The sequence below is a fragment of the Folsomia candida genome, unplaced genomic scaffold (assembly GCF_002217175.1).
Source record: "Folsomia candida strain VU population unplaced genomic scaffold, ASM221717v1 Fcan01_Sc024, whole genome shotgun sequence".
Lineage (NCBI taxonomy): Eukaryota > Metazoa > Arthropoda > Collembola > Entomobryomorpha > Isotomidae > Folsomia > Folsomia candida.
Window position 1 is genome coordinate 32,370 of NW_019091216.1, and position 24,578 is coordinate 56,947.

Consider the following 24,578-nt stretch of genomic DNA (forward strand, 5'->3'; position numbering starts at 1 on the left):
CAGTTATTAAAAGGTTTTAGCCAGATTTACTGCCCAGTAAACGTAAATAAGTGACAAATAAGAGATCAACAAGTGCTCGTCTGGCTGGCTGGTTGGCTAGCCCAACAAAATATGCAATTTCAATGCAAATCCGGTAGGATTGTCCGCATCTATAATCTTTTAACGATGTGGGTGGGAATAAATGGCATAAAATAAAATACATTGTTAAAAACTTGCATCCATTAGCACGATACGACCCCAAAGTTGAAATGGATGTATGTACACAGACAAATTATTATACAGCTTAACCACCCACGCGGTCAAGTCGAAGTGCATTGAATAAAACTCCATCCTCCGTTAAAAGCAGTCGCTATTTACATGAAATTTTTTTCATAAAAAAAATCTTCCGTAATTCATGGTAAAAAAAATTTTGAACAATTTTCTCATGAAAAAATCCACATTTTGAAATAAATTCTCACACTTTATGAGATCGAAATGACAACTATTCACACTAAATTTTTTGTAAATTTCGAATTTTCATAAACAAATCTTGAAAAAAATTGTACAATTTCCCCTTAAAAAATCCCATTTTGATACAAATTCTCGCCACAAAGTCACACTTTACGAGATCAAATCCGCTATGTACGTGCATTTTTCGTGTGTTTTACTCATTTTCATCAAAAAAATTTCCACAATTCATATAAAAAAAATTGTACAATTTTCCCCTCAAAAAATCCCTTTTTGACTCAAATTCTCACAAGCTCACACTTTACGAGATCAAATCCTCACCCAACTTGCTATATTTACAAGCATTTTTTATCTGCAGATTTTCATGAAAAAAAAATTCATACAAAAAAATCTGTACAATTCCCACTTTTTGACATAAATTTTCACCACAAACTCGAAACATCTCATCCTGAAACGAAAACCTGTCAGGGGCAGGAGAGAGAGAGAGAATTCGAAGAAGAAGTGGCCGTAAAATGAAATCAGAAGGCTGTAATTATTTACTTATTTTCATCCTCGACAATTTTGAGGTGAAGTGACACATCTCCCTCAAAAAGTTAGTTGTGCTTGTCACTTTCAGGGGAAAATTACCCCCTCGCTCCATCCTATTTCATGCCTGAGTGGATAGTGCATCAGTGGCCGCGGAACGGAGGGGTAATGTCCCTACGGTTGTTCGATGCCCCCATTTTATACAAACTATACCTGTTCATTTTCATTCATTTGAGTAATTATGAATTAAAATGAATTTCCTGTGATTTGAGTGAAAATGATTGAAAGATTCCGTCATTTCAGATGAATGAAAGATTTCTCACTCATTTCATTTTTCACTCTATGCTTAATACATGGGGTGAAGTAAGAAATGAAATCAGATGAAGTGAAGTGAAATGAATTTGAAAGAAAATGAATGAATGTGAACGAAAATCATCAATCAGAAATCAGGATGACTGACTTGAATGAAAACTGAATTTTTGAACAGGTACATATGTTCCTACAACACTAATGTCCCCCGATGACCCTAAAGCTTCAGGCTACTCAAATATGATGCAGTGGCCGCAGAAGCGTGGGGACGGAGGGACAATGTCCCTACGGTTGTTCGATGTCGCATCATTTCCCTATCTTACACATATAAACCCCTCCCTCCCCCATGACCCCACGGCTTCCGCGGTCACTGACTTGGATTGGATTTTGGACAACTTATTTCTTACGCAGCCAAGTGCAAAACGAGTAAATAAGTGAGTGAGTGAGGAGCATATGTTTAGGATAATAATTTCCTTTCTGCGACGACCTCCTCCTGCGGCGAGACTTCATTACGCCGTAATAAATAAAATCATATTCAACCATCCGCTCTCAACCCCAAAATTGAAATCTGTCACCATATTTACAACCCCAAAATTCGAAAATATATGGAAATGTTACCAAACTTGGGGGAGATCAAGTGGCATCCACCTCGACAGATTTATTCAAATAATCTCGAATAAAAGTCAAGCATAGTATTTCGTTTTTACGGGTTTGCCACATTTTTTTGCACTGAAACGCAAGAAACTGGGAGAAAATGCGAGAAATATGCGCCATCTAGCCACGCGCCCTGTGATCTATTTATTGCGGCGGGAAGGAGTTTCTTGCACCTTGCATTTCTTGCAGGTCAAATTATTTACCTGCAAGAAACCGTTTTCTACCCGTTATTTCTTGCACCTAGTATTTGTTTCTTGCGGGTTTGCCACATTTCTTGCACTACAAGCCAAGAAAAGTGAGAAATGCGAGGTGCAAGAAACTGGGAGAAAGTGCAAGAAATACGCGCAATCTAGCCACGCGCCGTATGAAGTATAGCGTCGGGAACTAGTTTCTCGCACGTCAAAATATTCACCTGCCCGAAACCACTTTCTTTCTCCCAAGTGATTATCTACCTGCCCTCGAAACCCTGGCCAAAATCCCGGTCGGTCAAAAATGCGTCCACCATTGCCGCAAGCGGGATAATTAAAATAATTGTCTGGGCGTAATTTCTTCTTAAATTGGTAGTGTTAATGTGCCTCCCGACGTCTCGCACAGAACAACTTCACTTTTCGATTTATGTATGTACGTGGATTGTAATTATTACAAATATGTAATGTGGAGACATTCGATTATTACTTAGAATTCCTCTAATTATTGGACGTCCACCACTTTTGCTGAGCATACTCTAATTATTGTTTCCTCTGCTGCATACGTTCACCACCACTTTTTGAGATCATAATCAATTTCAGGGAGTAATTGGATGGGTGAACAGAACAATAACCAAGTAACAATTTGGCTGGACGAGGAGTGAGAAATCAATAAAATTGACACGCACACGCCACAAAAACTGGGAAAGAAACGTGCCAAAATTTCTGATGACAGTGTGTCACTCGTAAAATTCTAACAGGATGCAAAGCAAATCCACCAAGTAACAGACGTCTTAATCAAAGCTATGCAATTTGCGCCATAGTTATGACTCGATTTTTGCATAAATTACAAAAAAACATCGTTACAAATACACCTTTATTCTCTGCCCAGCAATAAAAATAAGTTCCCCAAATTTCGTCCTCGAATATTTCCAGAAACTTACTCAATCCTCAAAAAGATCGGAGGTAACAGACTCTTAATTTTTTAGGCAGCTATATAAATACTTCAATTTGCGCCATACTTATAGCTCAACCATGGCGCAAGTTACCAAAAAATATCGTATATACATACATATTTACTTAATTAAATGCACCTTCATTCTCTGTCAACAAGTTTCCAAAACTTTTATCCCCAAAATTTCCGAAAATTTACCCAACGAACAAAATATAATACGCATCCTAATCATAAGTCGTCTATGTTTCAGTTTGCGCCATACTTATCGCGCAACCATGGCGTAAGTTACCAGAAAATGAATGCACCTTCATCCTCCGCTCGTATCAACTTAAGTTTCTGAAACTTTTACCCTAAAATTTCCGAAAAAAAAACTTGACTTACTCAATGCATAGCGAGTCCATTCGATCGTACAAGTTGGAGAGGACGATCCCCTTGCATTTCCCGAAGCATTTGTGATACACGCGGAAAGCGTTGTTTGGGGACGACGCCGCCGCTCCGGACCGAGCCGCCACCGAACCCACCGCCGCTTTCGGGGGATTCTTCAAGTTAAGAAAGTGAAAAAAATTTCATTATTTTCAAAAACTCTTTAACATTCCATTCCATTCCGTAATTATTATTTCCTACCCGGTGCAAAAGCGCGTTGACTAGACGCTCAGCATCAGTTTTCGTGATGAGTCCGCAAGAATGAGCACCTAAAAAGAGATCACACGTTGAAAATCAGGCAAATATGTATGACAATAACGCCAAAATTTGGAATTTTTCTGCAGTTTTGGCCAAATTCTTATTTAAATCATGGAAATATTTAATATTTACGAAAATAACGCTCAAATGTTTACGAAATATGTCGTACGATAAAAAAGAATCATACAAATAAGCATTTTGCAAAATACATATTTCTGAATTTCCATAATACTCGGGATTTTTTCTGGTCGAATTTCTTTAAGCAAAAAAAAATTTCGTCTCACATCGTTGAAATTATTTAAGAAATGTATGTATTTTTGAATAGCGGAAATATTTGTAAATATTTCTGAAACCTTGAAATGTGTGACAATTTCGAAAATATTTTGAAATTTGAATGATTTTTGCAAGAGTTGTGTTGAAATCCAGACACAAAATTTTACCGTCGCTCAATTCAAATTTCAAAATTCGCAATAAATATCCACTGCGAATAATATGCAAATCAAAAATTAACCACAATTTCCACTTACCCATCGGTAGCACCCCAGTCACCTTTAAGACTTCCAGTTGTTCGGGTGAGCACCTTGAACAGAAGATTTGAAGCTCATCACAAACCTAAAAAATTAGAAATTCAGAAACTTATTAATTAATCAGTCAAAATTCCCAATATGTAAAATTTCTCATCATCTTCCACATCACTTAACTATTTATGAATGTAACATGTTACTCGTCATCATAAATAAATCAGCATATAACCAAAAACCTCAATCAAATTAAAATGTCCGTCTCATCATCGCAACATCACTAACGACCCAATAATACATAATTTTCGGGCAGTGGCCGCGGAAGCCGTGGGGACATCGGGGGACATTAACGTTTTAACGTAAGATGGGGGGAGGGAGTGGTTTATATAAGACGGGGAGATGATGCAGACATCGAATAATAACCGTGGGGACATTGTCCCTCTGTCCACACTTCTTCTTCCGCGGCCACTGTTTTCCTCCTCATCATAAACAAGTCATATTTGATGTGGTTCTTCTTCTCATGCTCCTTCGTGCATGAGTAATTAATGTAAAATATGTACGAAATATACATAAAGCAGCTCACTACTAACTCATTCACTTATTCATTATTATTGATGTACGTAAGTAAAGTCAGTCAACCACAAACCTCGGTCTGGAAAATGCCAAAGTCAGCATATTTTACACCAAAATTTCAACATCGTCCATCCCACTGCATATTTACATAAATTCAAGAGGGATCATCACAGGGCGGTTATGTATTCAATATTTGAAAAACAAAAACGTCAAAATATTTACCCTAAAAGCCATGAATTTTAACATCATTTGTACTTTTGAATGCAACCCTCTGGATTTTTGTGATCCAATTTTTTTCGCTCACAAAATTTTGTCTGTCACATTCGTTGAAATATTTACAAAATATATACGTATTTTTGAAAAAAATATGTAAACGGCTTACGAGTTTTTCAAATGATAGCGAATATATTTGTCTTAAAACATAAAAATATGTGCAAATATGCAAATATATTTTGCAATTTCTATCCGAGTTAAGGCCCACACCCACAAAGTTTGACCGTCAGTCGTCCTGAAATGCAAAAGTTGACCATAAATAAATACATATCCGCCCCCTGGTCATCTCATCATGCACCTATTTATACACACTTTCACTGGAATACATCTTTCAGTCCTTGCTAAAAAATACATAATCTGCCAGCAAAAGTTTGTTTACTTATTCCCTCTCGTCTCACTCTTCTCCGCTTAATGAATGAAAGTAGACGTGACATACCGCAGAAAATGGAAGCATCGCATCATTATTCGCACATTGCATACATACATAAGTGCAATTCTCTGTGCTGCTGCTCAACATAAAATAAAATGACACCATCTCATCTCGTATAAAGTGGGGCTATATTATGACTTTCCTTCGTCCTTCCGAACTCTCAGCACAATGACCTCCTCTCCGTTTAGCAGAGATCCATTTACTGCAGCTCAAACCGCATCTCACGTTACATGCCAAACTGCTTATCTTAGATAACACACACACTACTTCCTTCGGTCTCTTTCACTCTTTTTGCATGCATCATCAATATGTCAGTGGCCGCGGAAGGGAGAGACAATGTCCCCACGGTTGTTCGATGTCCGCACACTCTAAGAAACCCGGTAACTAAGTTATTACCAGGCGGAGTATCTATGTGACTCTACCGCATGGTAATTTATTTATTATTGAGTGGTAGACATTTTGTTACCAACTGGTAATGTTTTCAAATTTCGCGACCGGGGTTATTACCGGATTGGTAACAAAATGGTACCTCGCAATAATAAATAAATTACCATGCGGTAGAGTCACATCGATACTCCGCCTGGTAATAACTTAGTTACCGGGTTTCTTAGAGTGCATCATCTCCCCATCTTATATAAATCTTGTCCTACAATCTTAATGTCCCCACTTAGCTTCCGCGCCCACTGACAACGGCGATTGCCTTCTCATGCTAAAAATAAAATCTGTAACGTGTAACGTACAAGATTTCGTAGGAGATGATGCAAATTAAATTCGTTGCAAAAACAATAAACAATTTTGCACAGCGAAATCGAATCCAATCCAAGTTTGACGAACTGTTCGCCCTCCATTGTTCTCCTCACATGGAGAATAGAGAGAAGACGGCTTAAGAAGAAGAAGAAGACTTTATTTATGGGTGGATAAAGAAATTGTGTGGTGACTGGTGACCATAAGTCGCTCATCTCTATATTTATGATGGGTGATATTTGCATATGTCATAGTATTATAAATGCATATGTATGTACGTAAATCGTTGCAAAGTGCATGGCAGACATTTATTGTTAACGCGTGATAATGGCTTGTCTCCTTGAAAAATAATAAATTTACGGGGTAATTGCACACATGGCTGGGTGAAAATGAGTATGTGGAATTGTATTTTTGGCATGTCCTAAATTAATGATATGCAAGTTGTATCAAGGAATTTTGAACTTTCTCAAAATGTCAGGGACTTATTTTCATAAAAATATAATTCCAAGGATTCATAAAATTTTAGGAATGTGTGTATTTTCATGTGTAAAATGCAACGAATTTATGTATTTGCATGAAAAAACTCTATGAATTTATTTTCATAACGAAAACGCCATGAATTAAAATAGTTTCATATCCAATCCAAAATACTACAAATTTAAAATTTTCCATGCCCAAAATGCCACAAATCTAAATATTTGCATGGTCAAAATGCCACGAATTTAAATATTTCCATGCTCAAAACGCCACGAATTTAAATATTTCCATCTCAAAAACGCCCAGAAATGTATTTTCACTCCCTAGCATCTCAAAATTCTTCCCATTATTTCCATCGTACAACTTTGAATTTAAAAAAATATCTCAAATCCTCCAAAAAGTCACGACCTGCTCGCTCATCTCGAAGGTGACATTATTCAAATTCATTGCACATTTCACCTACAAAATTAGGAACCCATGCACCATTTTACAAGACTGATTACTTCCTCACTCCCCAATTAATGTCACCATCTCGCCGTATTTACTAATTCAGGAGTACACAAAAAAGTAGCATCCTCCCCAACAATTTAAGCCAAAACCCTTCTTCCTTCCACCAAAAACCAACCAAACCAGCGAGTAAACACACAAGACCTACATTACGCCTGAAATCGCATTTAAAAAATTGACGATCGACAACGTCTCTCAAAAATTGGAGTATATGTACATACAACAAATCCTGTTTAAAGTTAAACTCACTCACTCCACATCTACTACCTCGATAAACGAGACGTACGATATAATAACCAGATTTTTAGGGGTAATAAAATCTGTCAAAATCAATAACATTTTACTACAATTCTTCACTCACAAACAAAGCAGGCAAGGATATATAAGAAGGGAGTGAGAGGCATGACAATAAAGTACAAAATATAATTTCCTACTAGGCAGAGGTGGGCAAAATATTTGAGCAGAAATATTTAAATATTAGTATTTTGAGCCCCGTTCTTCCCAGGGTTTGGATTTCCGGGGGTGTTACACTCACAAAAAGACGAAAATCTACTGAAGAAGGCAACAGTCCGTCGAAAATACGGGTTTTGTTAAGAAATTAACTTTTTCATCGCGTTCAAAATACATTTTTTTCAGGATTTTTTTAAAATAAAATATTTTGACAGCTATAAAATGTTAATTTTTTAAAAAAAAACCAGTATTTTCGTACGAGTTTTGTCTTCTCCACATAGATTTTCGTCTTTTTTGTGTGTAACACCCCCCGGAAATCCAAACCCTGGGAAAAACTCAGCTCAAGCTACGATTTTTTTTCACAATAAAGTATTTTGGCATCTTTAAACCACCAATTTCTTCACAAATCCTGCATTTTCCCACCTTTTTGTGGCTGTAACACCCCCCCAAAAATCCAAAATCTAACCTCAACATGCCATATTCTGCGCATCTCTGCTCCTCCGTACTAGCAGTAACTCAACAATTTAAATAACCAACCAACCAACCAACGGAGCACCTTCATACCAAAAAATTACATGTTACGTACGCTATTCTTCCCTCTCTCTCCGACCAACGAAACCTACCAACCTTGCAATTTTTGTGTCGTGCATGTATCTGCATTAATTGCACTCACTCCACTTCACCTGAACCCCAATAATGATTTCAAGGAAGGTCGTTGACTGACTGCACCATTTCGACCAAACCAAGCTCCACCAGCGAGACGAGAGATGATGAATATAAGAGAATGTTGAAACAAAATGATATACACGGACAGCAACACCATCGCAGCAGATACGGACGGAGACGGGGAGGAGGAAATGAGAAGAGATTGTTGCTTAGGATTAGTTAGCTCTGGTGCTAAATCACGATGTTGCTAATGATCAAACAAGATTTATTGCACTTTTACCAGCTCAGGATTCATTCAAATTGTCTGCCGTTTTATAATAATATTTAGAAAATTTCGTAGAAAATGCGTAAATATTTGCTAAAAATGTAGTAAAAATTGTGCATATTTCTTCTAAAAGGGCATTTCGATCAGACAATTTTGCCGGTTTCTTGTTTAACTATTAAAATTGTCTGTCGTTTTACACTAATATTTAATAGCGGCACAAAATTTCGTAGAAAATGCGTATTTGATTAAAAAAATACAGTAAAAATTTTGCACATTTATTCTAAAAAAGCATTTTCATTACACAATTTTACACACTTTTAGCTCAGATATGCCTGAGCTCAAATTATTACGTGTCCCCCATTTTACAATAAATTTCTAGAAAAAATATATACCCCCAAAAAATACACCAAAAATTTCCTTCTTTAATAGCAATACATAAATTTCTAGAAAATCAGCAACCACGTGAAACATTTATTTCAAAACTATTACCAACCTTTACCATACATAAATTCGTAGAAAATGCATAAAATATGGCAAGCAATGTAGCTTAGGCACATATATAAATATTTCTCGATTACGTTACATTGACACCACATAATTTTACAGTACTTAAAAAAATGCAGCAGCAGCAGCAGCACCACTTCACATAAATATTTCTTCTTAAATTGCATCGCATGCAGCAATGCTACATGCATAATTTTGCCTAATAAAACTTCTCCCCGACCCGTAATAAACATGTACCTCATCTCTCTCGTACCTAAACCAAACAAAAGCAGAGTTCGCAAAAAAGTAATAAAAAGCCAAAGATAGCTTTTCCGTAAACAATATTTATATTTATAGTTTCATTCACTGCACTCTACAAAAGTAGGCAAAAAAATCGGAGAGAGAGGCGACGACTCCTCGGATTCCGAGCCAAGTACCGAAATTTGCATTCTTTTTTATTAGCATATAAACAATATAAATAAGACTTAAAAAAACGAGAACTTATTTTCCAGATCAAACCGGATCACACATGTGAAGAAAGAATTCAGAACGAGGCGACAGAATTCAGATAAGAAGAGCAACAAATTACATGTTTGTGTACATACTTTATGAGAAATGATCTTCTTCCGAGTTATCTTCTTCTTTTTTTAAGGCGCTTATCAAAAATGTTATTTGTTACGCATGTTCCTCATTATGAACATGTTGCATGCATGCAAGACGAGAATGTTCACGAGATAAGGAAGGACATAACTTCTTACACTCGATAGTATCATCCCTCATGCGTTATTTATTATTTGCCCGACTTATATACATAATTTCTTTACTATTTACTCACAAAATACGCGCAAAGGTCTAATAATTGTCGTGTTAAAGTCGAAAAAATCGTGTCTCACATGATTTTTCTAAAGCCTGTCAACCTGGACAAAGATCACAAATTTAGATCACGTGTTTAACATGTATCCCTCTCTTTTCATAAGATTTTGACCTACGTAAATATCTAATTAACCAAATAATACGTAAAAAACACATGGATTTTATATGTATCACGTGTTCGGCATCTCTCCTTTACGTAGAAATTTTGACCTACACAATTAACCAAATAGTAAAAAATGGATGGATTTTCAGAATTTATATCACGTGTCTCTCACGTCTCTCTCGCTTTATAAAATTCTGACCTACCCAATTAACTAAATAGTACAATAAAAAATGGATTTTCAGAATTTATTTTATATCACGTGTTCATTCCTCTCTTTAAGCAGCTTCTTTTCTCCTTTTCGTACAATACAATTTTGATCCACGCAATTAACCAAACACTAAAAAAAATATGGATTTGTTTAACGAACCGACCTTTGGTCACGTATTTATTGTACCACAAAACTCGTAATCAGCCTTTATACTTACCTTCCCCAATATTTTACATATTAAACTAAATAATATGTTGGAAAGGTTAGTACCTCACGGAAACAAAAAATAATTCATTCTTCTTGATTCTCCCCCAATCAAGTCCGTCCATATTACATAAATTGATCCCTCCCTCCCCCCGCAGACAGACGGAGACATTGACAATAAAAATCCTACCCAGGAAAATAAACCGTCGCAAACGCGCATACGGAAGTAGCTTCAGACGTACTTCACCCCAAACGGTCCCACCACAACTCGGGAACACTTAATTTCACTCTATTTCACCTATAGATTAATTTTTTGTAAAAATCTCATTTTGCCCCGACCACACCCCCTGGCGACGAGGGGGTGTGGAACAACTCGGGAACACTTAATTTCACTCTATTTCATCTATAGATTAATTTTTTATAAAAATCTCATTTTGCCCCAACCACACCCCTGGCGCCTAGGGGGTGTGGCACAACTCCGGAACACATAATTTTACTCTATTTCACCTATAGATTAAATTGCACTAAAAATCTCATTTTGCCCCAACCACACCCCCTGGGGCCGAGGGGGTGTGGCACAATCGGGGAAGCACTTAATTTCACTTAATTTCATTTAATTTCACTCAATTTCACCTAATTTTACCCATAGATTAAATTGCACTAAAAATCTCATTTTGCCCCAACCACACCCCCTGGCGCCGAGGGGGTGTGGCACAACTCCGGAACACATAATTTTACTCTATTTCACCTATAGATTAAATTGCACTAAAAATCTCATTTTGCCCCGACCACACCCCCTGTCGCCAAAGGGGGTGTGGTCCGGTTGCCCCCAAAAGTTGATAGGATCCTCCCCCTGGGGTCCTATGTATGATGGCGAAAACCGATTTCGATTATCTCGATCCGTTCTCCTGATATCCTGCTGACAGACAGACAGACAGACAGACAGACAGACAAAGTCTTCACATAAAGTAGCTGAAGCTACTTAATAATTAGTTTAATACTGCTCTGCCTTCGTTTATGTAAACCAAGCAGACTGGAACTAACGAAGATCATCACAGACTTAAATGCGTGCATGCATGTAAATAAATAAAGATGTATGCACGTAGGTTTGGGTACAAGATTATATACACACAAACGCTTAATCAATAATTTTGAGGCTTCTTTTCCTACCTAAAAGTCTAAATATTTCGCCACCATTTCAATTTATTACGGGCGTAGTAAAGAACAAGGGAGGTCTCTCAGTGGATGCTCTCCGATTTTGAGGAAAAACTAGTGTCAATCGATGACAGATTTGATTAGGATGAAATTTGCGAAAGACGCGATCTCCCAATGGGCACGTTTCGCAGAGATATTTGCATCCGAAAAGGAGAAAAGCTCACAAAATTTTAACTTTCTAAGTTTACGATAGAAAATCGGAAAGAAACATATTTAATTGAATTTATTTTTTTTCAATTTTTTTTCTGACTTTGAAATATTACAATTTTACACAAATTGTAATATTGGGCTATTGGGCTTATTTAATATTGGGCCAACAATTTACTGCGCGTTTTCTCCTCTTCGGATGCAAATATTTCGGCCAAACGTGCCCATTGGGAGATCGTGCCTTTCGCAAATTGCATACTACTCAAATTTATCATCGATTCGCACTAATTTGCTCAAAATCAGAGAGCATCCGCTGACAGACTTCCCTTCTACCTACATAATAATCACAATCAGCGTGGGTATTCATATTTTTTTAATAGTCTAACCACTACATAAATTCGCAGTCTACGTCGTACGAGGAAAAATGGGTAGTTTTATAGTTCAGTTGTAAATATTGTGATGAATGATAAGTAAATTAAATTCCCTGTGTGAAAACAAAGTTTCCATATTATCTTGACGTTCGTCTGACCTGAGTTGTGAGTGAGAAAGACAAAGCCGTCCAACCAGACTGGATTCATGACAAGACAACATCATTAATTGCCTTATCCGGTTTCTCGATCCTCTCGAGTAGATAACTACCTGCATATTTACTATACACAACATTTACCTACATATTAATTACCTGCATGGCGTGTGCAGAGTATTTTATTCACATACGTCCAGAAAGTCCAGTTTTCAGAGCAGAGAGATAAACAATATAATACAGACGTATGTATGTACATTTCCTAATTAATCTAGGATATAATATGGGCAGTATTTAGACCTTGTAGATATAACTCCATTAAAAACTTAAAGACAAGTTCTTGATTGATAAACACGACACGTAAAAAAATGTCGCTTTGGTATTTTATAATTGACATTTTTTTCATATTACTTATTCATTCTCGCAATTAATTAGCCCGACATGCTGCATCGTGGGGATCATTAAAATGCAGTTTTTTTGTTTGTTCACCCATTAAAGTAAAGACGTTCGTTCAGAAGAATTGACAATTCTACCAAGTTCTTCTTGCTAGAGCATCTCTTATTCATCCAATTCCAAATATCCAATCCACCCATTTCATGTCGAAGCTGGATTGGATTGAGATTTATCCATTTCATTTATAGGCTGGGCAGGTCTGAATCTTTGCCTGCATTTCTCTATCCCCCACTAATTGGATTAGTCTTTATACATCTGTACATACATACAGACATGTACCTTAATCCAAATTAATCCAGTATACATACAAAAAAACTTGCACTATTTCTGTTGAACTTATTTTTTCAACTTACACGTGCATAGATTGCTTTTCTTTTAATCGGCCCCATTATCCATATTTTATTTAGCAAAGCTAGTATATAGACTATATAATATGCACCAAATCTGCACACAGGAGCGACCAGCATCATCATCATCATGAGAAACGTGTCGCTTATCTGCACCATGTTCACTTTTATATGCATCTACATACATACATACATATATAGTTAGTTGCGATGGGATGTATGTATCTAGCTGCAGAATTAAAATGCACCCAACTTGTTCCTTCTATCCAATCCAAGTTTAAAAAAATCAATCTCAAGGTTATCACCATCATTATTATCATCGTGTATCTCTCTCCACGTATAAAACTCCATTCTCCATTTTACATACGTAAGTAAAAACATGCAAACTTTTCTTGTAGTCGTGTATCTATTTCTCTGTTTTTCTAAATTCGTTCGATGCAAGTGAAGTGAACAAGAAGTCAGATTATACATAGTAAAATAGCAATCCTAAATAGTTGTATGATAGCAATGCACCATTTCATAGGAACGAACTTGTTAGCAATGAAATAAATGAAATTCTCTACTGACTCCTGAATGAAATGAAATGGACTGAAATGTTGACTCGTTTTCTGCAAATGCCATTCTTCTTCTGGATGAACAAGGCAAGGATACGAACGAAAGCAGCCTCAAAATTTATGTACGGCTAAAAAATTTGCACTATTCCAAACTAACTCAACTTCTTCTTCTTCTTTGTCAATGTCAAAGATGCAGAAGAAGAAGCCTTTTAGGAAACTAAATGACCTTCGTTGTTGAGTTAATGTAAATGTAATTTATTAACCTAACTTAATTCTCTCAGATTTCAGCCGGCTTGTTTCTTCTTTAGCAAATTCTTCGGCTTCTTGTAAATCTGCCGGCTTTTTGAAGAATGTCGTTTCATTTGGCAAGAATAATTTAAAAAAATGATATAATTCATTTCAATCTATCTATCAATCAATCGCCCACACGGGAAAATCAGGGAGATCTGTAACTAACCACACAAGTGCCAAACTGTCTAAATGTCAAATGCCGCAATTTTGTAGATACATATTTTTTTGCGAATGGGTTTTGAAAAGATGATACAAATACGAAAACAGATCAAAAAGTGGGAATCACATCCAAACTTTTGGTTAATTTTTAACTGGAATTTTCAATTTGAGCTCAAAAATATTTTCTGTGAGACTACTAACGTTTTTTTTAAAGTCAGCATTACATGATCATTAATGCCAAATGCCCCAATTTTGGAGATACGTATATGTTTATGCGAATTATTTTTGCACAAAAAAACTTATAAAATACGACACAAATGCAAAAAAGATCAAAAAGTGCGAATATTATTTGCACTTTCCATTTTCAATTTGAGCTTATTTAACATCAAAAAGATTTTGTGAGTCAACTAATAATTTCTTAAGTCATCATGACACATTTTCCCCCGATTTAGCCCTTATCTACCCGTCATGTCGGTCTGTCCATCTTTCAACCTGGACAAGAAAACTTCATCCCTACGTAAACCTTAAAACTTTAGAAAAACCATGCTAAAAACAGCCATGATTCAGAACAAGGGCCATTACCACCAGCACCTCGACGACGACAAAATAGGCACATGTAACACCCAGACAATACATCAATCAGCACATTTTTCATTATTTGTCTGTTGCACGCAGCCTCAAAAACTCGTGGTTCGTCTATCTACAGATTGCCTCCTGCTCCTGCAATTGTTCACCAACCAACCAACTTATCACCAGCCAGCCAGCCAGCTACACTGTCAATAAAACATTTTATTATCTCACACAGATAAACAAAGTGGTGCTTAATAGATACGTACGTATTTACGTAAATACGTACCAAAAAAGTCTCTCCAGCCAGACAATAAGTAGTCAACCAAACCAAACCATAAATACACAGGTGCCTACTCTCAAATCATTGTTGCGGGTCACCTCACCTCATCTCATTTGCATAAATATCACTATGGTATGCTAATTTTCGGCGATACTACGGTCTTGAGGAGAACTCTGACCTGACATGATTCAGTTCTTGCTAAATTCAAACCATGAAAACCCCGATGCCACCCCGGAATAACTCTAGAGTACATATACCCACCTTTTTTTCGCAACTTCTGGAAAGTGCTAACCAATCTTTACCCTTGTCGTGTCATATATTATAACATTATTTTGTGCAAAAATGATAACCACTCATCACCACCATCACCACTAACGTAATCATAACACAGGTTACACAAAGGTCACCAAAGGTTATTATCTCCTCTTCTGGAGAGAGTGCATCCCCGTTTTAAAAAAAACCATTCGCAAATATTTGAGAAAGCTTGCTGCTACCACATGTGCTAAATTTTCTGCTCATCACCCACCCATTCACTAGCTCACATGCACATTACACTTCTTATTTATGAATACCCTTCTCTTTACAGATGCACTATTGACACACTCAAAATTCAATTCATACCCACCCCAGATACATTAATACATAGATAGATGTCAAGTTGAGACATTCGCAAATTTTCCATAATAATGCATCATGCACCCAAATATTTTGCACACAAGATCGTGTTGTCACATTTTTAAAGTCATGAAATAAAAAATTGCAAAATATTTTACATATTCCACTCTTGAATCAGGGGCACATCTTGAATTTTAAAATATGCCGACAAAACCTCCTCGCCTCCTCCCAATTTTTCATATCCGTCAAGTGTCGATCAAAAATCCTTCTTGGTCGGTAGCGCCACCATTTTTTAAATAAATTATAAACCCCAGTTTGACAAAGACGACTTGTTAACAACTCGTTGAGAGAGATCAGTCAAGCCAACGAACAACCAAAACAGTGACCGCGGAAGCATGGCGACAATGTCCCCACGGTTGTTCGATGTCCGCATCATCCCCCCATCTTATATAAACCCCTCCCTCCCCCCTCATCCTATAATTTTAGCGTCCCCACCACTTCCGCGGCCACTGGATACACAAAGAGCAAACAAAGTTTAGCATATTTATCATCTCCTCCTCGACTCTCTCACCATTTTTATTATTGAGATTCGAACTGAATTATAAACTGCATGCACTCTCACAGACAGAGATACCACCACTGCTGCTGCACTGAAAAAATGCGTCCATCCTCCTCCTTCATCAACTATTCATTAATTCATATCAGTCAATGACATAACCTCTAAGCTACCAACTACATTCTGTACGTATGTACCGTACCAACTCCATCCCTGCCTCCCAAGAACAGACAAGCCATCCCAAAAATAAAAATAATTCATACGAGTTAAATTTAAAAAAATAAGTAGACAAGACACCCACGCAAAAATTTAACCTCTCTCAACTTGTACTTACTTACTTATAAAATTAAAGTGATTACACAAGTCTGAACTAAATCATTAATGAATTCAGTAATTAATTAGGAACCTTCATTTTATTCTGGTTCCCAGTAAAGTAAAAAATATGCAGAAGGCTGAAGTTTGCAATTATGTATCAACTTGATCTTTGTCAAGTGTGCTATAAATAATAAGACTAGAAATATCTGTACTCAAGTGCATACATATTTACATAAATACACGAGACCAACTTTTTAAATGTGATTGTTTCTTTTTCGTACTATAAATAAATCTTATTTTCCTAAGTAGCTAAATACATATGCAAATTAATTCCTCAAATTTCGCAATTTTATCGCGATTAATACGCAAATTCGTGACAAAACAAGCCACAAGAAATACTCAATATGTACAAACAAATACAGACACGAGACCACTTATTAACCTGATTGTTTTATATAATTTCGCAATTTTTTTTTGCGATAAATATGTATGCAAATTCAGACCAAACCAAACTGAGACAGATATCGCATTTATAATGGTTAAATTAGCCACCTACATACATTTCCAGATCGCAGTTAGCTCAGTTATGTCACCACTTTGCATTGCCATTTAAGTAGATGGATTCAGATTCATATCTCTCAAATCGACTACTGACTCTGACTATTGACCTTAAACTCATCTTTCTCTCTCTCTTCATAAAATAATGATGCACAAAATCACCCACCCAAAAAAAAAACATGAGCATATCAAATTTCAAATCGAATATCGAATGACGATTTTTATAAAAATATTAACCAAAACCAGAGAGAAAAAAAACTTGATGAAATCACTCCTCTCCAATTTGCAATGACAAAACGAGCCCTGCATAATAATCGACGAGGCATTCCTAATGATACTTACAAAACTGCAATAAAATAAAATAAAAGTATGTAATACCGAGTTTGCCACCACATCAAATCAGATCAGAAGAACAAGAGAAGTACACATACACATCAGTTAGTAGTATTTGATATCAATCATTTCACCGCGATCTTACTTTTAATGTGCTCTCCCCGCATATTAAGCCGTGCATCTTTTATAACTCCATTTAAAATAATTGGCTCACCGAAAGACCACGACCCTGCCTCACTTTACATACATTCTGCTGGGGCCGGTTATTTCCACCAAGAAGAAGTAGATAGTGCTGTTCACGAGGACGAGCCTAACCGAACCGAGCCGACCAAATGGCTCGATTAATCGAACCGAGCCAAGAAAATGACTAGCCGATTCCGCTAGATTGCTTAATTTGCTAAAAACTGTTAAAAAGCTTGTTGTTTACCTGCTAAAACTCGACCCGGCTCGGCTCGACTTCTTCAAATTCGAGCTTGACCCGAACCGAGTAAGTATCCCAGCTTGGCTAGTTAAAATTCGAGCTCAAGCCAGTCCCTCAGCTCAGCTCGCTCGAATAAATCGGCTCGACTCGTTCATTTTCAAGTCGAGCCCAGCCAAAACCTCAGCTCGGCTCGTATCCCCCACTACCAAGAAGACCCAAGTCTTGTCCCCCATCCATCCCAAATCCTGATCAACCCTAATTTATTTTACTTACATACATACGTGCACATCAATTAAATCGAGTCACTTAATCATTTCAACATCGAAAAATTATACTTTTTCAACATCTCTCGCCCCGATTAATCAATTCGTCTAAAATCCGGCCCAATCCTCCTCCTCTTTCCCTTACAAGCAGTCCCATAAATCTTACAATCGCACTAACAAATCAAACCTCGACTTATTCATTTCAACGCAAGAAGAAATGAAATACTGATTGATTTCTTGTTTTTAGCCACCACGTCAAATCAATCCAAACCTCGATTTGTTATTTTTTTTAAGCCAGCCAGAGCGACTCAAATCACATCGCATCAAATAAATATTATGATCCATGAATGCATACATGTACGCCTCGGGTTCATGTAAAGTCAAACAAACAAGCAATTTATAAAAGTGCAGCGGCAGCAAATTTCAGAGTGCATCGATCGCAAACACTGTTGCAAAATTTATGCAACCATTTCCATGCAGAAAACCAAAACGAATCAGGCAAACGAAACTGTCTGTCGTCTAGTATTTGTAAATTTCTTTCCACGTCATGAACAGAGGGCGGATATGTATTCACGAAAAATCAGGCAAATTTGTATTTAATGTTATTTAATGTTTGCAAAAAAAAATGACAAAATATTTACAAAATATGAATCTGTAAGTACGAAAAAAATGAATTTTCGCAAAATTTGTATTGAAATTTTATAATTTTGTGGGCCAATTTCTCCGGATTTTTTGTGGGCCAATTTCTCTAATGCTAATCAAAAAAATTACGTCTCGCCGCATCGTTGAAATATTTACAAAATATGGGTAATTTTTGAAAAAAATATATAAAACATTTACGTATTTTTCAAATAATAGAGAAAATACTTTGAATTTTTTTGTGATCTATGCGAGTTCGGGAACACACAAAGTTTGACCGTCGAAAATGAAAAACTTGAAAATAAATAAATACATATCCACCCTCTGATTACGAACCATTGTGCAAAACCGTAGAAAAAGTGAACCTTACACTTTCAACGAAATCATTACGTTACATAATAATTTTTTGCCACTGATTTTTTTTTTCTGACGAACTTGACAAAATTGTATAACAACAAACAAACAACAATAAAAAGACCAAAAGCCAGACAGCACGTTACATTATTAAATAAAACCAAGTTCACGCCAGTATTTGTTCAAGATGCGTGAAATCACTCGCAGACAGAAAGACAGGGTTTGAAGTGGGATAAGACCACTGTGCGATTTTGACGTGATTTCTTTGCCAAAATTGGCGAAATTATAATTTTGTGATTTCTGTGAGTTCACCTGCATAAAAGTGTATCGTTTCTTACAAATTTGTCACATTTCTTGCAGTTCAAACTAAGAAATGCAAGAAATGCAAGGTGCAAGAAACTGGGTGAAAGCGCAAAAAATTAGCGCCATCTAGCCACGCGCTGGTTGAAGTATAGCGGCGGGATTTAGTTTCTCGTGCCTCGCATTTCTCCCAGGTCGCAATTTTTACCTTGAAGAAACCACTTTCTCCCCCTTATTTCTTGCACCTGAAACACTGCCACAAAATTTTGTCACATGTCTCCTACAAAATCTTGTCAGCTTAATTTTACTACTACCACCACCACAATAAGAATTCGCAATTGGGTAAAATAATAATTCAAGTACGAATCTCATGAAAGAAAGAAATTCTACTCCTCTCCTCAGACCAACGGAGAAAATTATCTGTCCCATTCACTCGTGCGATACGTCCACGATTTACCAATTACAATGCTACATTACTATTATTAACTGTTACGTAAAAAAATACGCGCATACGAAAAACTTGAAAAGAAGGGAAGGATGGAAGGACGTGGACGTGGCAGCACAATTCCAACTCAAATAATAAACAACTCCTTTACTTTACTTCTCATGTACGTGCTGAATAAAAATCCAAGCAAGACCAAACCCTGCAACTTTTAGTTTTAAAGTTGTGAATGCATAAATCCATCATCAATGTACGTAGTCAATGTCCTCCTTTTTACTCACAATTCAATCCATCCAAGATTACCTTGAGACTTGAGAAAGAGAGAGAAAAACCAACGCTAATTCTTCATCCATTTTGTATCAATCTATTATTTCGTTGTCCGTCCGTCCCGCCATGTAAAAAAAACTTTCCACAGCCCGAGACAGGATTCGAATATTCTGCATTAAACCGACGCCACAAATGTGACCACGACCGGTCAATAGTGATGGTAATCCGTAACCGATCCTATCCTAGGATCGTAAAAACTCGGATAGGATCGGATTTTCACACGGATCGGATAGAGGATCCGAGGATCAGACAATCCGATCCGATCCGAACCGATGAAATCCTAGGATCGCACAGGATCCTCGGATCATCCGATGTAAACTCGTTTCACATTTGGTGAGTTCATCACATGGCGTACATTACCCGAATGAGCCGAATTATCCTATTATTTTACACATTTATTTTTATTTCGGCGTTTAAATAATTCAATTTCGTATGATTTCAACGCCAAAATAAAAATAACTGGTGTAAAATAATAGGATAATTCGGCTCATTCGGGTATTGTACGCCATGTGATGAACTCACCAAAAACCGTTCCAATAAATAAAGAAACGCAGCTGGTAAAGTTTTTCCATAGTTAGACACAAGGTGTCTCACACATATCATCCGCGGATATCCTACCATCCTAGGATCGGATCGCATCGGATTTCGAGTAGAACCGGGAGCCGATCCGATCCTAAAGCGAGCAAATCCGATCCGATCCGATCCTGTATTTATCCGATGCTATCCTACGGATCGGTTAATTTAGGATACGGATTACCATCCCTACCGGTCAACCTTGCCTCATTTTGGAATTTGATTCCTAATTTTTCTGTTTTAAGTGTCTCCAAAATTTCAGAACGACAGACAAACAGACAACACGGGAATATAAGCCTTTTGTCGGACTATAAAAATAATTCTTCTACTTCTCATTGCTCATCTTCGAATTTGATTCCTAATTTTAAGTCGATAGCACCAGTTTTACGAGGGACGGACGAACAGACGATACGGGAACGTAAACCCTGTGTCGGGCTAAAAGAACCTCTTGTACTTTAGATTACTCATCTTCGACCATGATTCCTAACTTATCCTGCAAAATTTCAACTCGATACGACCAATTTTACGAAACGGACAGACATACAACCATGCCGGACAAATAAGCCGCGTGTCATCCCATAAAAACAGCTCTTCTATCTACCCTCTACTCGATACCCTTTTACCGGTGACTTGCCAAACATATGTAAAATCAGCTGCAAAAATATCTACACTGCTGAAATCAATTCGTCGACCTGATCAAAGGAAATGAAAACGTGTTGCATTTTGCTTTGCAAGCACTTAAAATATTGGAACCATTGTGTTTCATTTCAACCGTAATAAAAAAATGGTACAACGCACCGTCTTTTATTGTGTACAGTCCGGTTTAGTCGGCTTATCATCTCTGTCATGGGCAGGATAAATTGAAGCAGCGGAATGTTGTATGTACATACGGACGTACATGGTGGACAGATAATTCTTTTGTTGTGTCCATCCAACAAAGGAAGAAGAGATCGGAATGTGCGAGGCCTATTTATTGGCTGCTCGTATGTACAAAGAAAATAATACTGATATCCCGATGTGTAAACCAGACTTGTGTGTGTAACTTGAGCAATATATTAACTATTGTAAGATAGGGAAGAGGCGGGACTTAATAGCATTGCAAAGATAATATTAAGGCACTTCACGTAGTCTTTAGTAACTTTGCAAATTCCGCACGTTTTGTTAAATAATTTTGCAAACTTGTACAAAATATAGAGACGCCCGTGATCGTTGAAGCTTACAAAATTCCAATTTTCGTTCGAAATATTCCTAAAATTTTGTAAGTTTAGAGAATTTACGTATTTTACAAAGTTATCAAGGCTTGGGTGAATTGCTTCGTTATATTTCTGTGGATTTAATGCACCTGACGCCGTTTATGGTCACCTCTAACGTTTGACCTTGCTTAGCAAAAAATACGCCACGTTTCAGCCAGACAATTTTTTCCACGCCAAAATATTTACGCAAACCGGCCGGCAAATCAGTACCATCAAAAATGAATAATTAATACTGCATTTAACTAAATATTATTCCTGCATATTTTACAATAATTATCATCTCCCACTTTCTCACAAGCCTACATATTTAATTACTATTTAGGTTCATTTCTTCTGAAATATGTGTTACACACAGATTACCAGCGTAAAAAAAGTCTCGACACGACATTACAGACATTTATGTACTTAATAAGCGTGTTTTGTTTAACAACATTCTGCACGAACGAAAATCAGCGACGAGACTGTTCGGCTAGACGGAAAATAAAAAAAAGAGTTAAGTAGTTATCTAATTCGTAAAATGAAACCAGGATCAACTCAAAAAAATGAACGACCTTTTGTTTAAAAAAATCGAGTTTTATTGTACTAAATATTTTACAGTTTAGTAAATCGATGAAACGTGTCATTATTTTTTCCCTTTTGGCGAAAGGCCCACAAAAGAAGAAGAAGGAAGTGTTTTTTGACCAATATAATAAATTTGTGGAAAAATTTTGTATCTACACGCCAATAATTTTAAAAGCGTCGTATCAAAAATCGTAAAATGTTTAGTTCTTATCTTTTTTAAGTCAAATTTGAAAGTTTTATCGTAATTCGAAATGTCAGGTCGCCACACAACGAGAAACCCAACCTTCAAAAGGTTCACGTGCCAAAATGTTGTGTCGTGATTAGAGGACGGTTATGAATTTATAAAAAAATGTGTATTTTAAAAAATGTGTATACCTACGAAAAAACACCAAAGTATTTACGATTAGACTCATAAAAATTATAATTTTCGAAAAATTTGCATTTTTAAATTCAATCCTCTCGATTTTTATAGTCAAATTTCTTTAAACACACAAATTTCGTCATTTACATCGTTCAACTACTTACAAAATATACGTATTTTTCAAATAATAGTTGAAATATTTATAAATATTTTTTGAAAACCTAGAAATATTTACCGTTATGCAAAAATATTTTGAATTTTTTGCAATCTATGTGAGTTAAGGGACATACATACCCATAATTTTTCATAATTTTTCCCGTCCGTCATCATCAAATGAAAAACTTGTCAAGAAATACATACATATCCGCCCTCTGGTCTTAATACACTTAAATATTTATGTATCTTCTTATTATTGATTTACATATTTCATATTTACATAGATAATTCAGTCTTTAAGTGCCTCCCTTCCTACCTTCTTACTGCCAGCGTCAGTCAAATCAAACTCTCTCAAAACACAAAGCCATGCCCGAAACATTTCAACATTTAATTTGACAAATCATAGGCCGACGAGCTGAAAGGATGTTGAACGACGAAACGAAGGAAAGAAACAGAACCTGTCACTCGAAATTGGCATTAATCCAGGGAGAGAGAGAGAGAAAGAAACTTTTCAGAGTGTCAGGTGGAAAATGTTCAAATTATTTAAAACTTGTCGGATCGACCGACATGCTGCATGGATCTGCTCATCCGTATCGAGCGAGTCAATATTGTCAGCGGAATGGGTGCCCTATGTAAATTAGTGCACTGTTAAAAATCTGGTAATAACTTCCTACCAGATTGGTAGTAGTTTGTAAAAGTAGAGGCAATATTGTCAGCGAAATTTATGCCGATGTACATAAATATGTAAATTAGTTGGTCTTTACACTGTTAAAAATCTGGTAGAGTCGGTACCGGTATTAATTTGGTAATAACTTCTTACCGGATTAGTAGTAATTTGTTTCTGACTGGTAAATTTTCCATTATCACGACATTACTGAACGGTAATGCCCCTGATTAAGAGTGCAGAGTCGCATACTTATTTTTGTACTCCGGTTAATACCAGTTTTCTAAGAGTAAATATGCAAATATGTAAATTAGTTTCTCCTAAAACAACTCTCTTTCTTTCTTTCTTTCATTAATTACTTTATATATAGCCGAGTAAATATTATGCAAAAAAATTCTCAAGTCCTCCACGTGCCTGAGAGGAGGTTATTGTGTGTCCCTCAAGTAATTAATCTAATAATAAATTTATTTCTGTATGTACAGTTCATTTAACGCAGAAAAGAAAAGCTTTAAGTATTTACAAAAATAAACTTTTTATTCATTGCCGAAAAAAAAAGACTAATCATGCCCGGACTTTGCTTTCACTTTACTTTCTCCACCACCTCCAGACGCCCACGCGTTTTCTCCTCGGGTTTAAATCCCTACTTAATTTCTTTCTTCTTTTTTTTCCTGGGAATGATTTGTCATTTCTGAATTAACAATCACATCAGAGTTAAACTGAGAACACGACAATAAATCCTCTCAAGTTTTGGCATAACATAAAATATGCTCTGAACACGTATTTATTAACAAAAATTTGCATTGTATGTATGTGTG

The 24,578-nt window shown here is 36.5% G+C and overlaps 1 protein-coding gene across 1 annotated transcript in view; it reads right to left on the reverse strand.

Annotated features, from left to right (window-relative positions):
* Window positions 1-24,578, reverse strand: part of LOC110859101 — a 48,735-nt gene that overhangs the window by 9,703 nt on the left and 14,454 nt on the right. The window contains exons 3-5 of the mRNA XM_022107970.2: window positions 4,284-4,368; window positions 3,700-3,767; window positions 3,457-3,614 (exon numbers count right to left, since the gene is read on the reverse strand). Coding sequence (XP_021963662.1) covers window positions 3,457-3,614; window positions 3,700-3,767; window positions 4,284-4,368 — 311 coding nt within the window. The remainder of the gene's footprint in view (window positions 1-3,456; window positions 3,615-3,699; window positions 3,768-4,283; window positions 4,369-24,578) is intronic.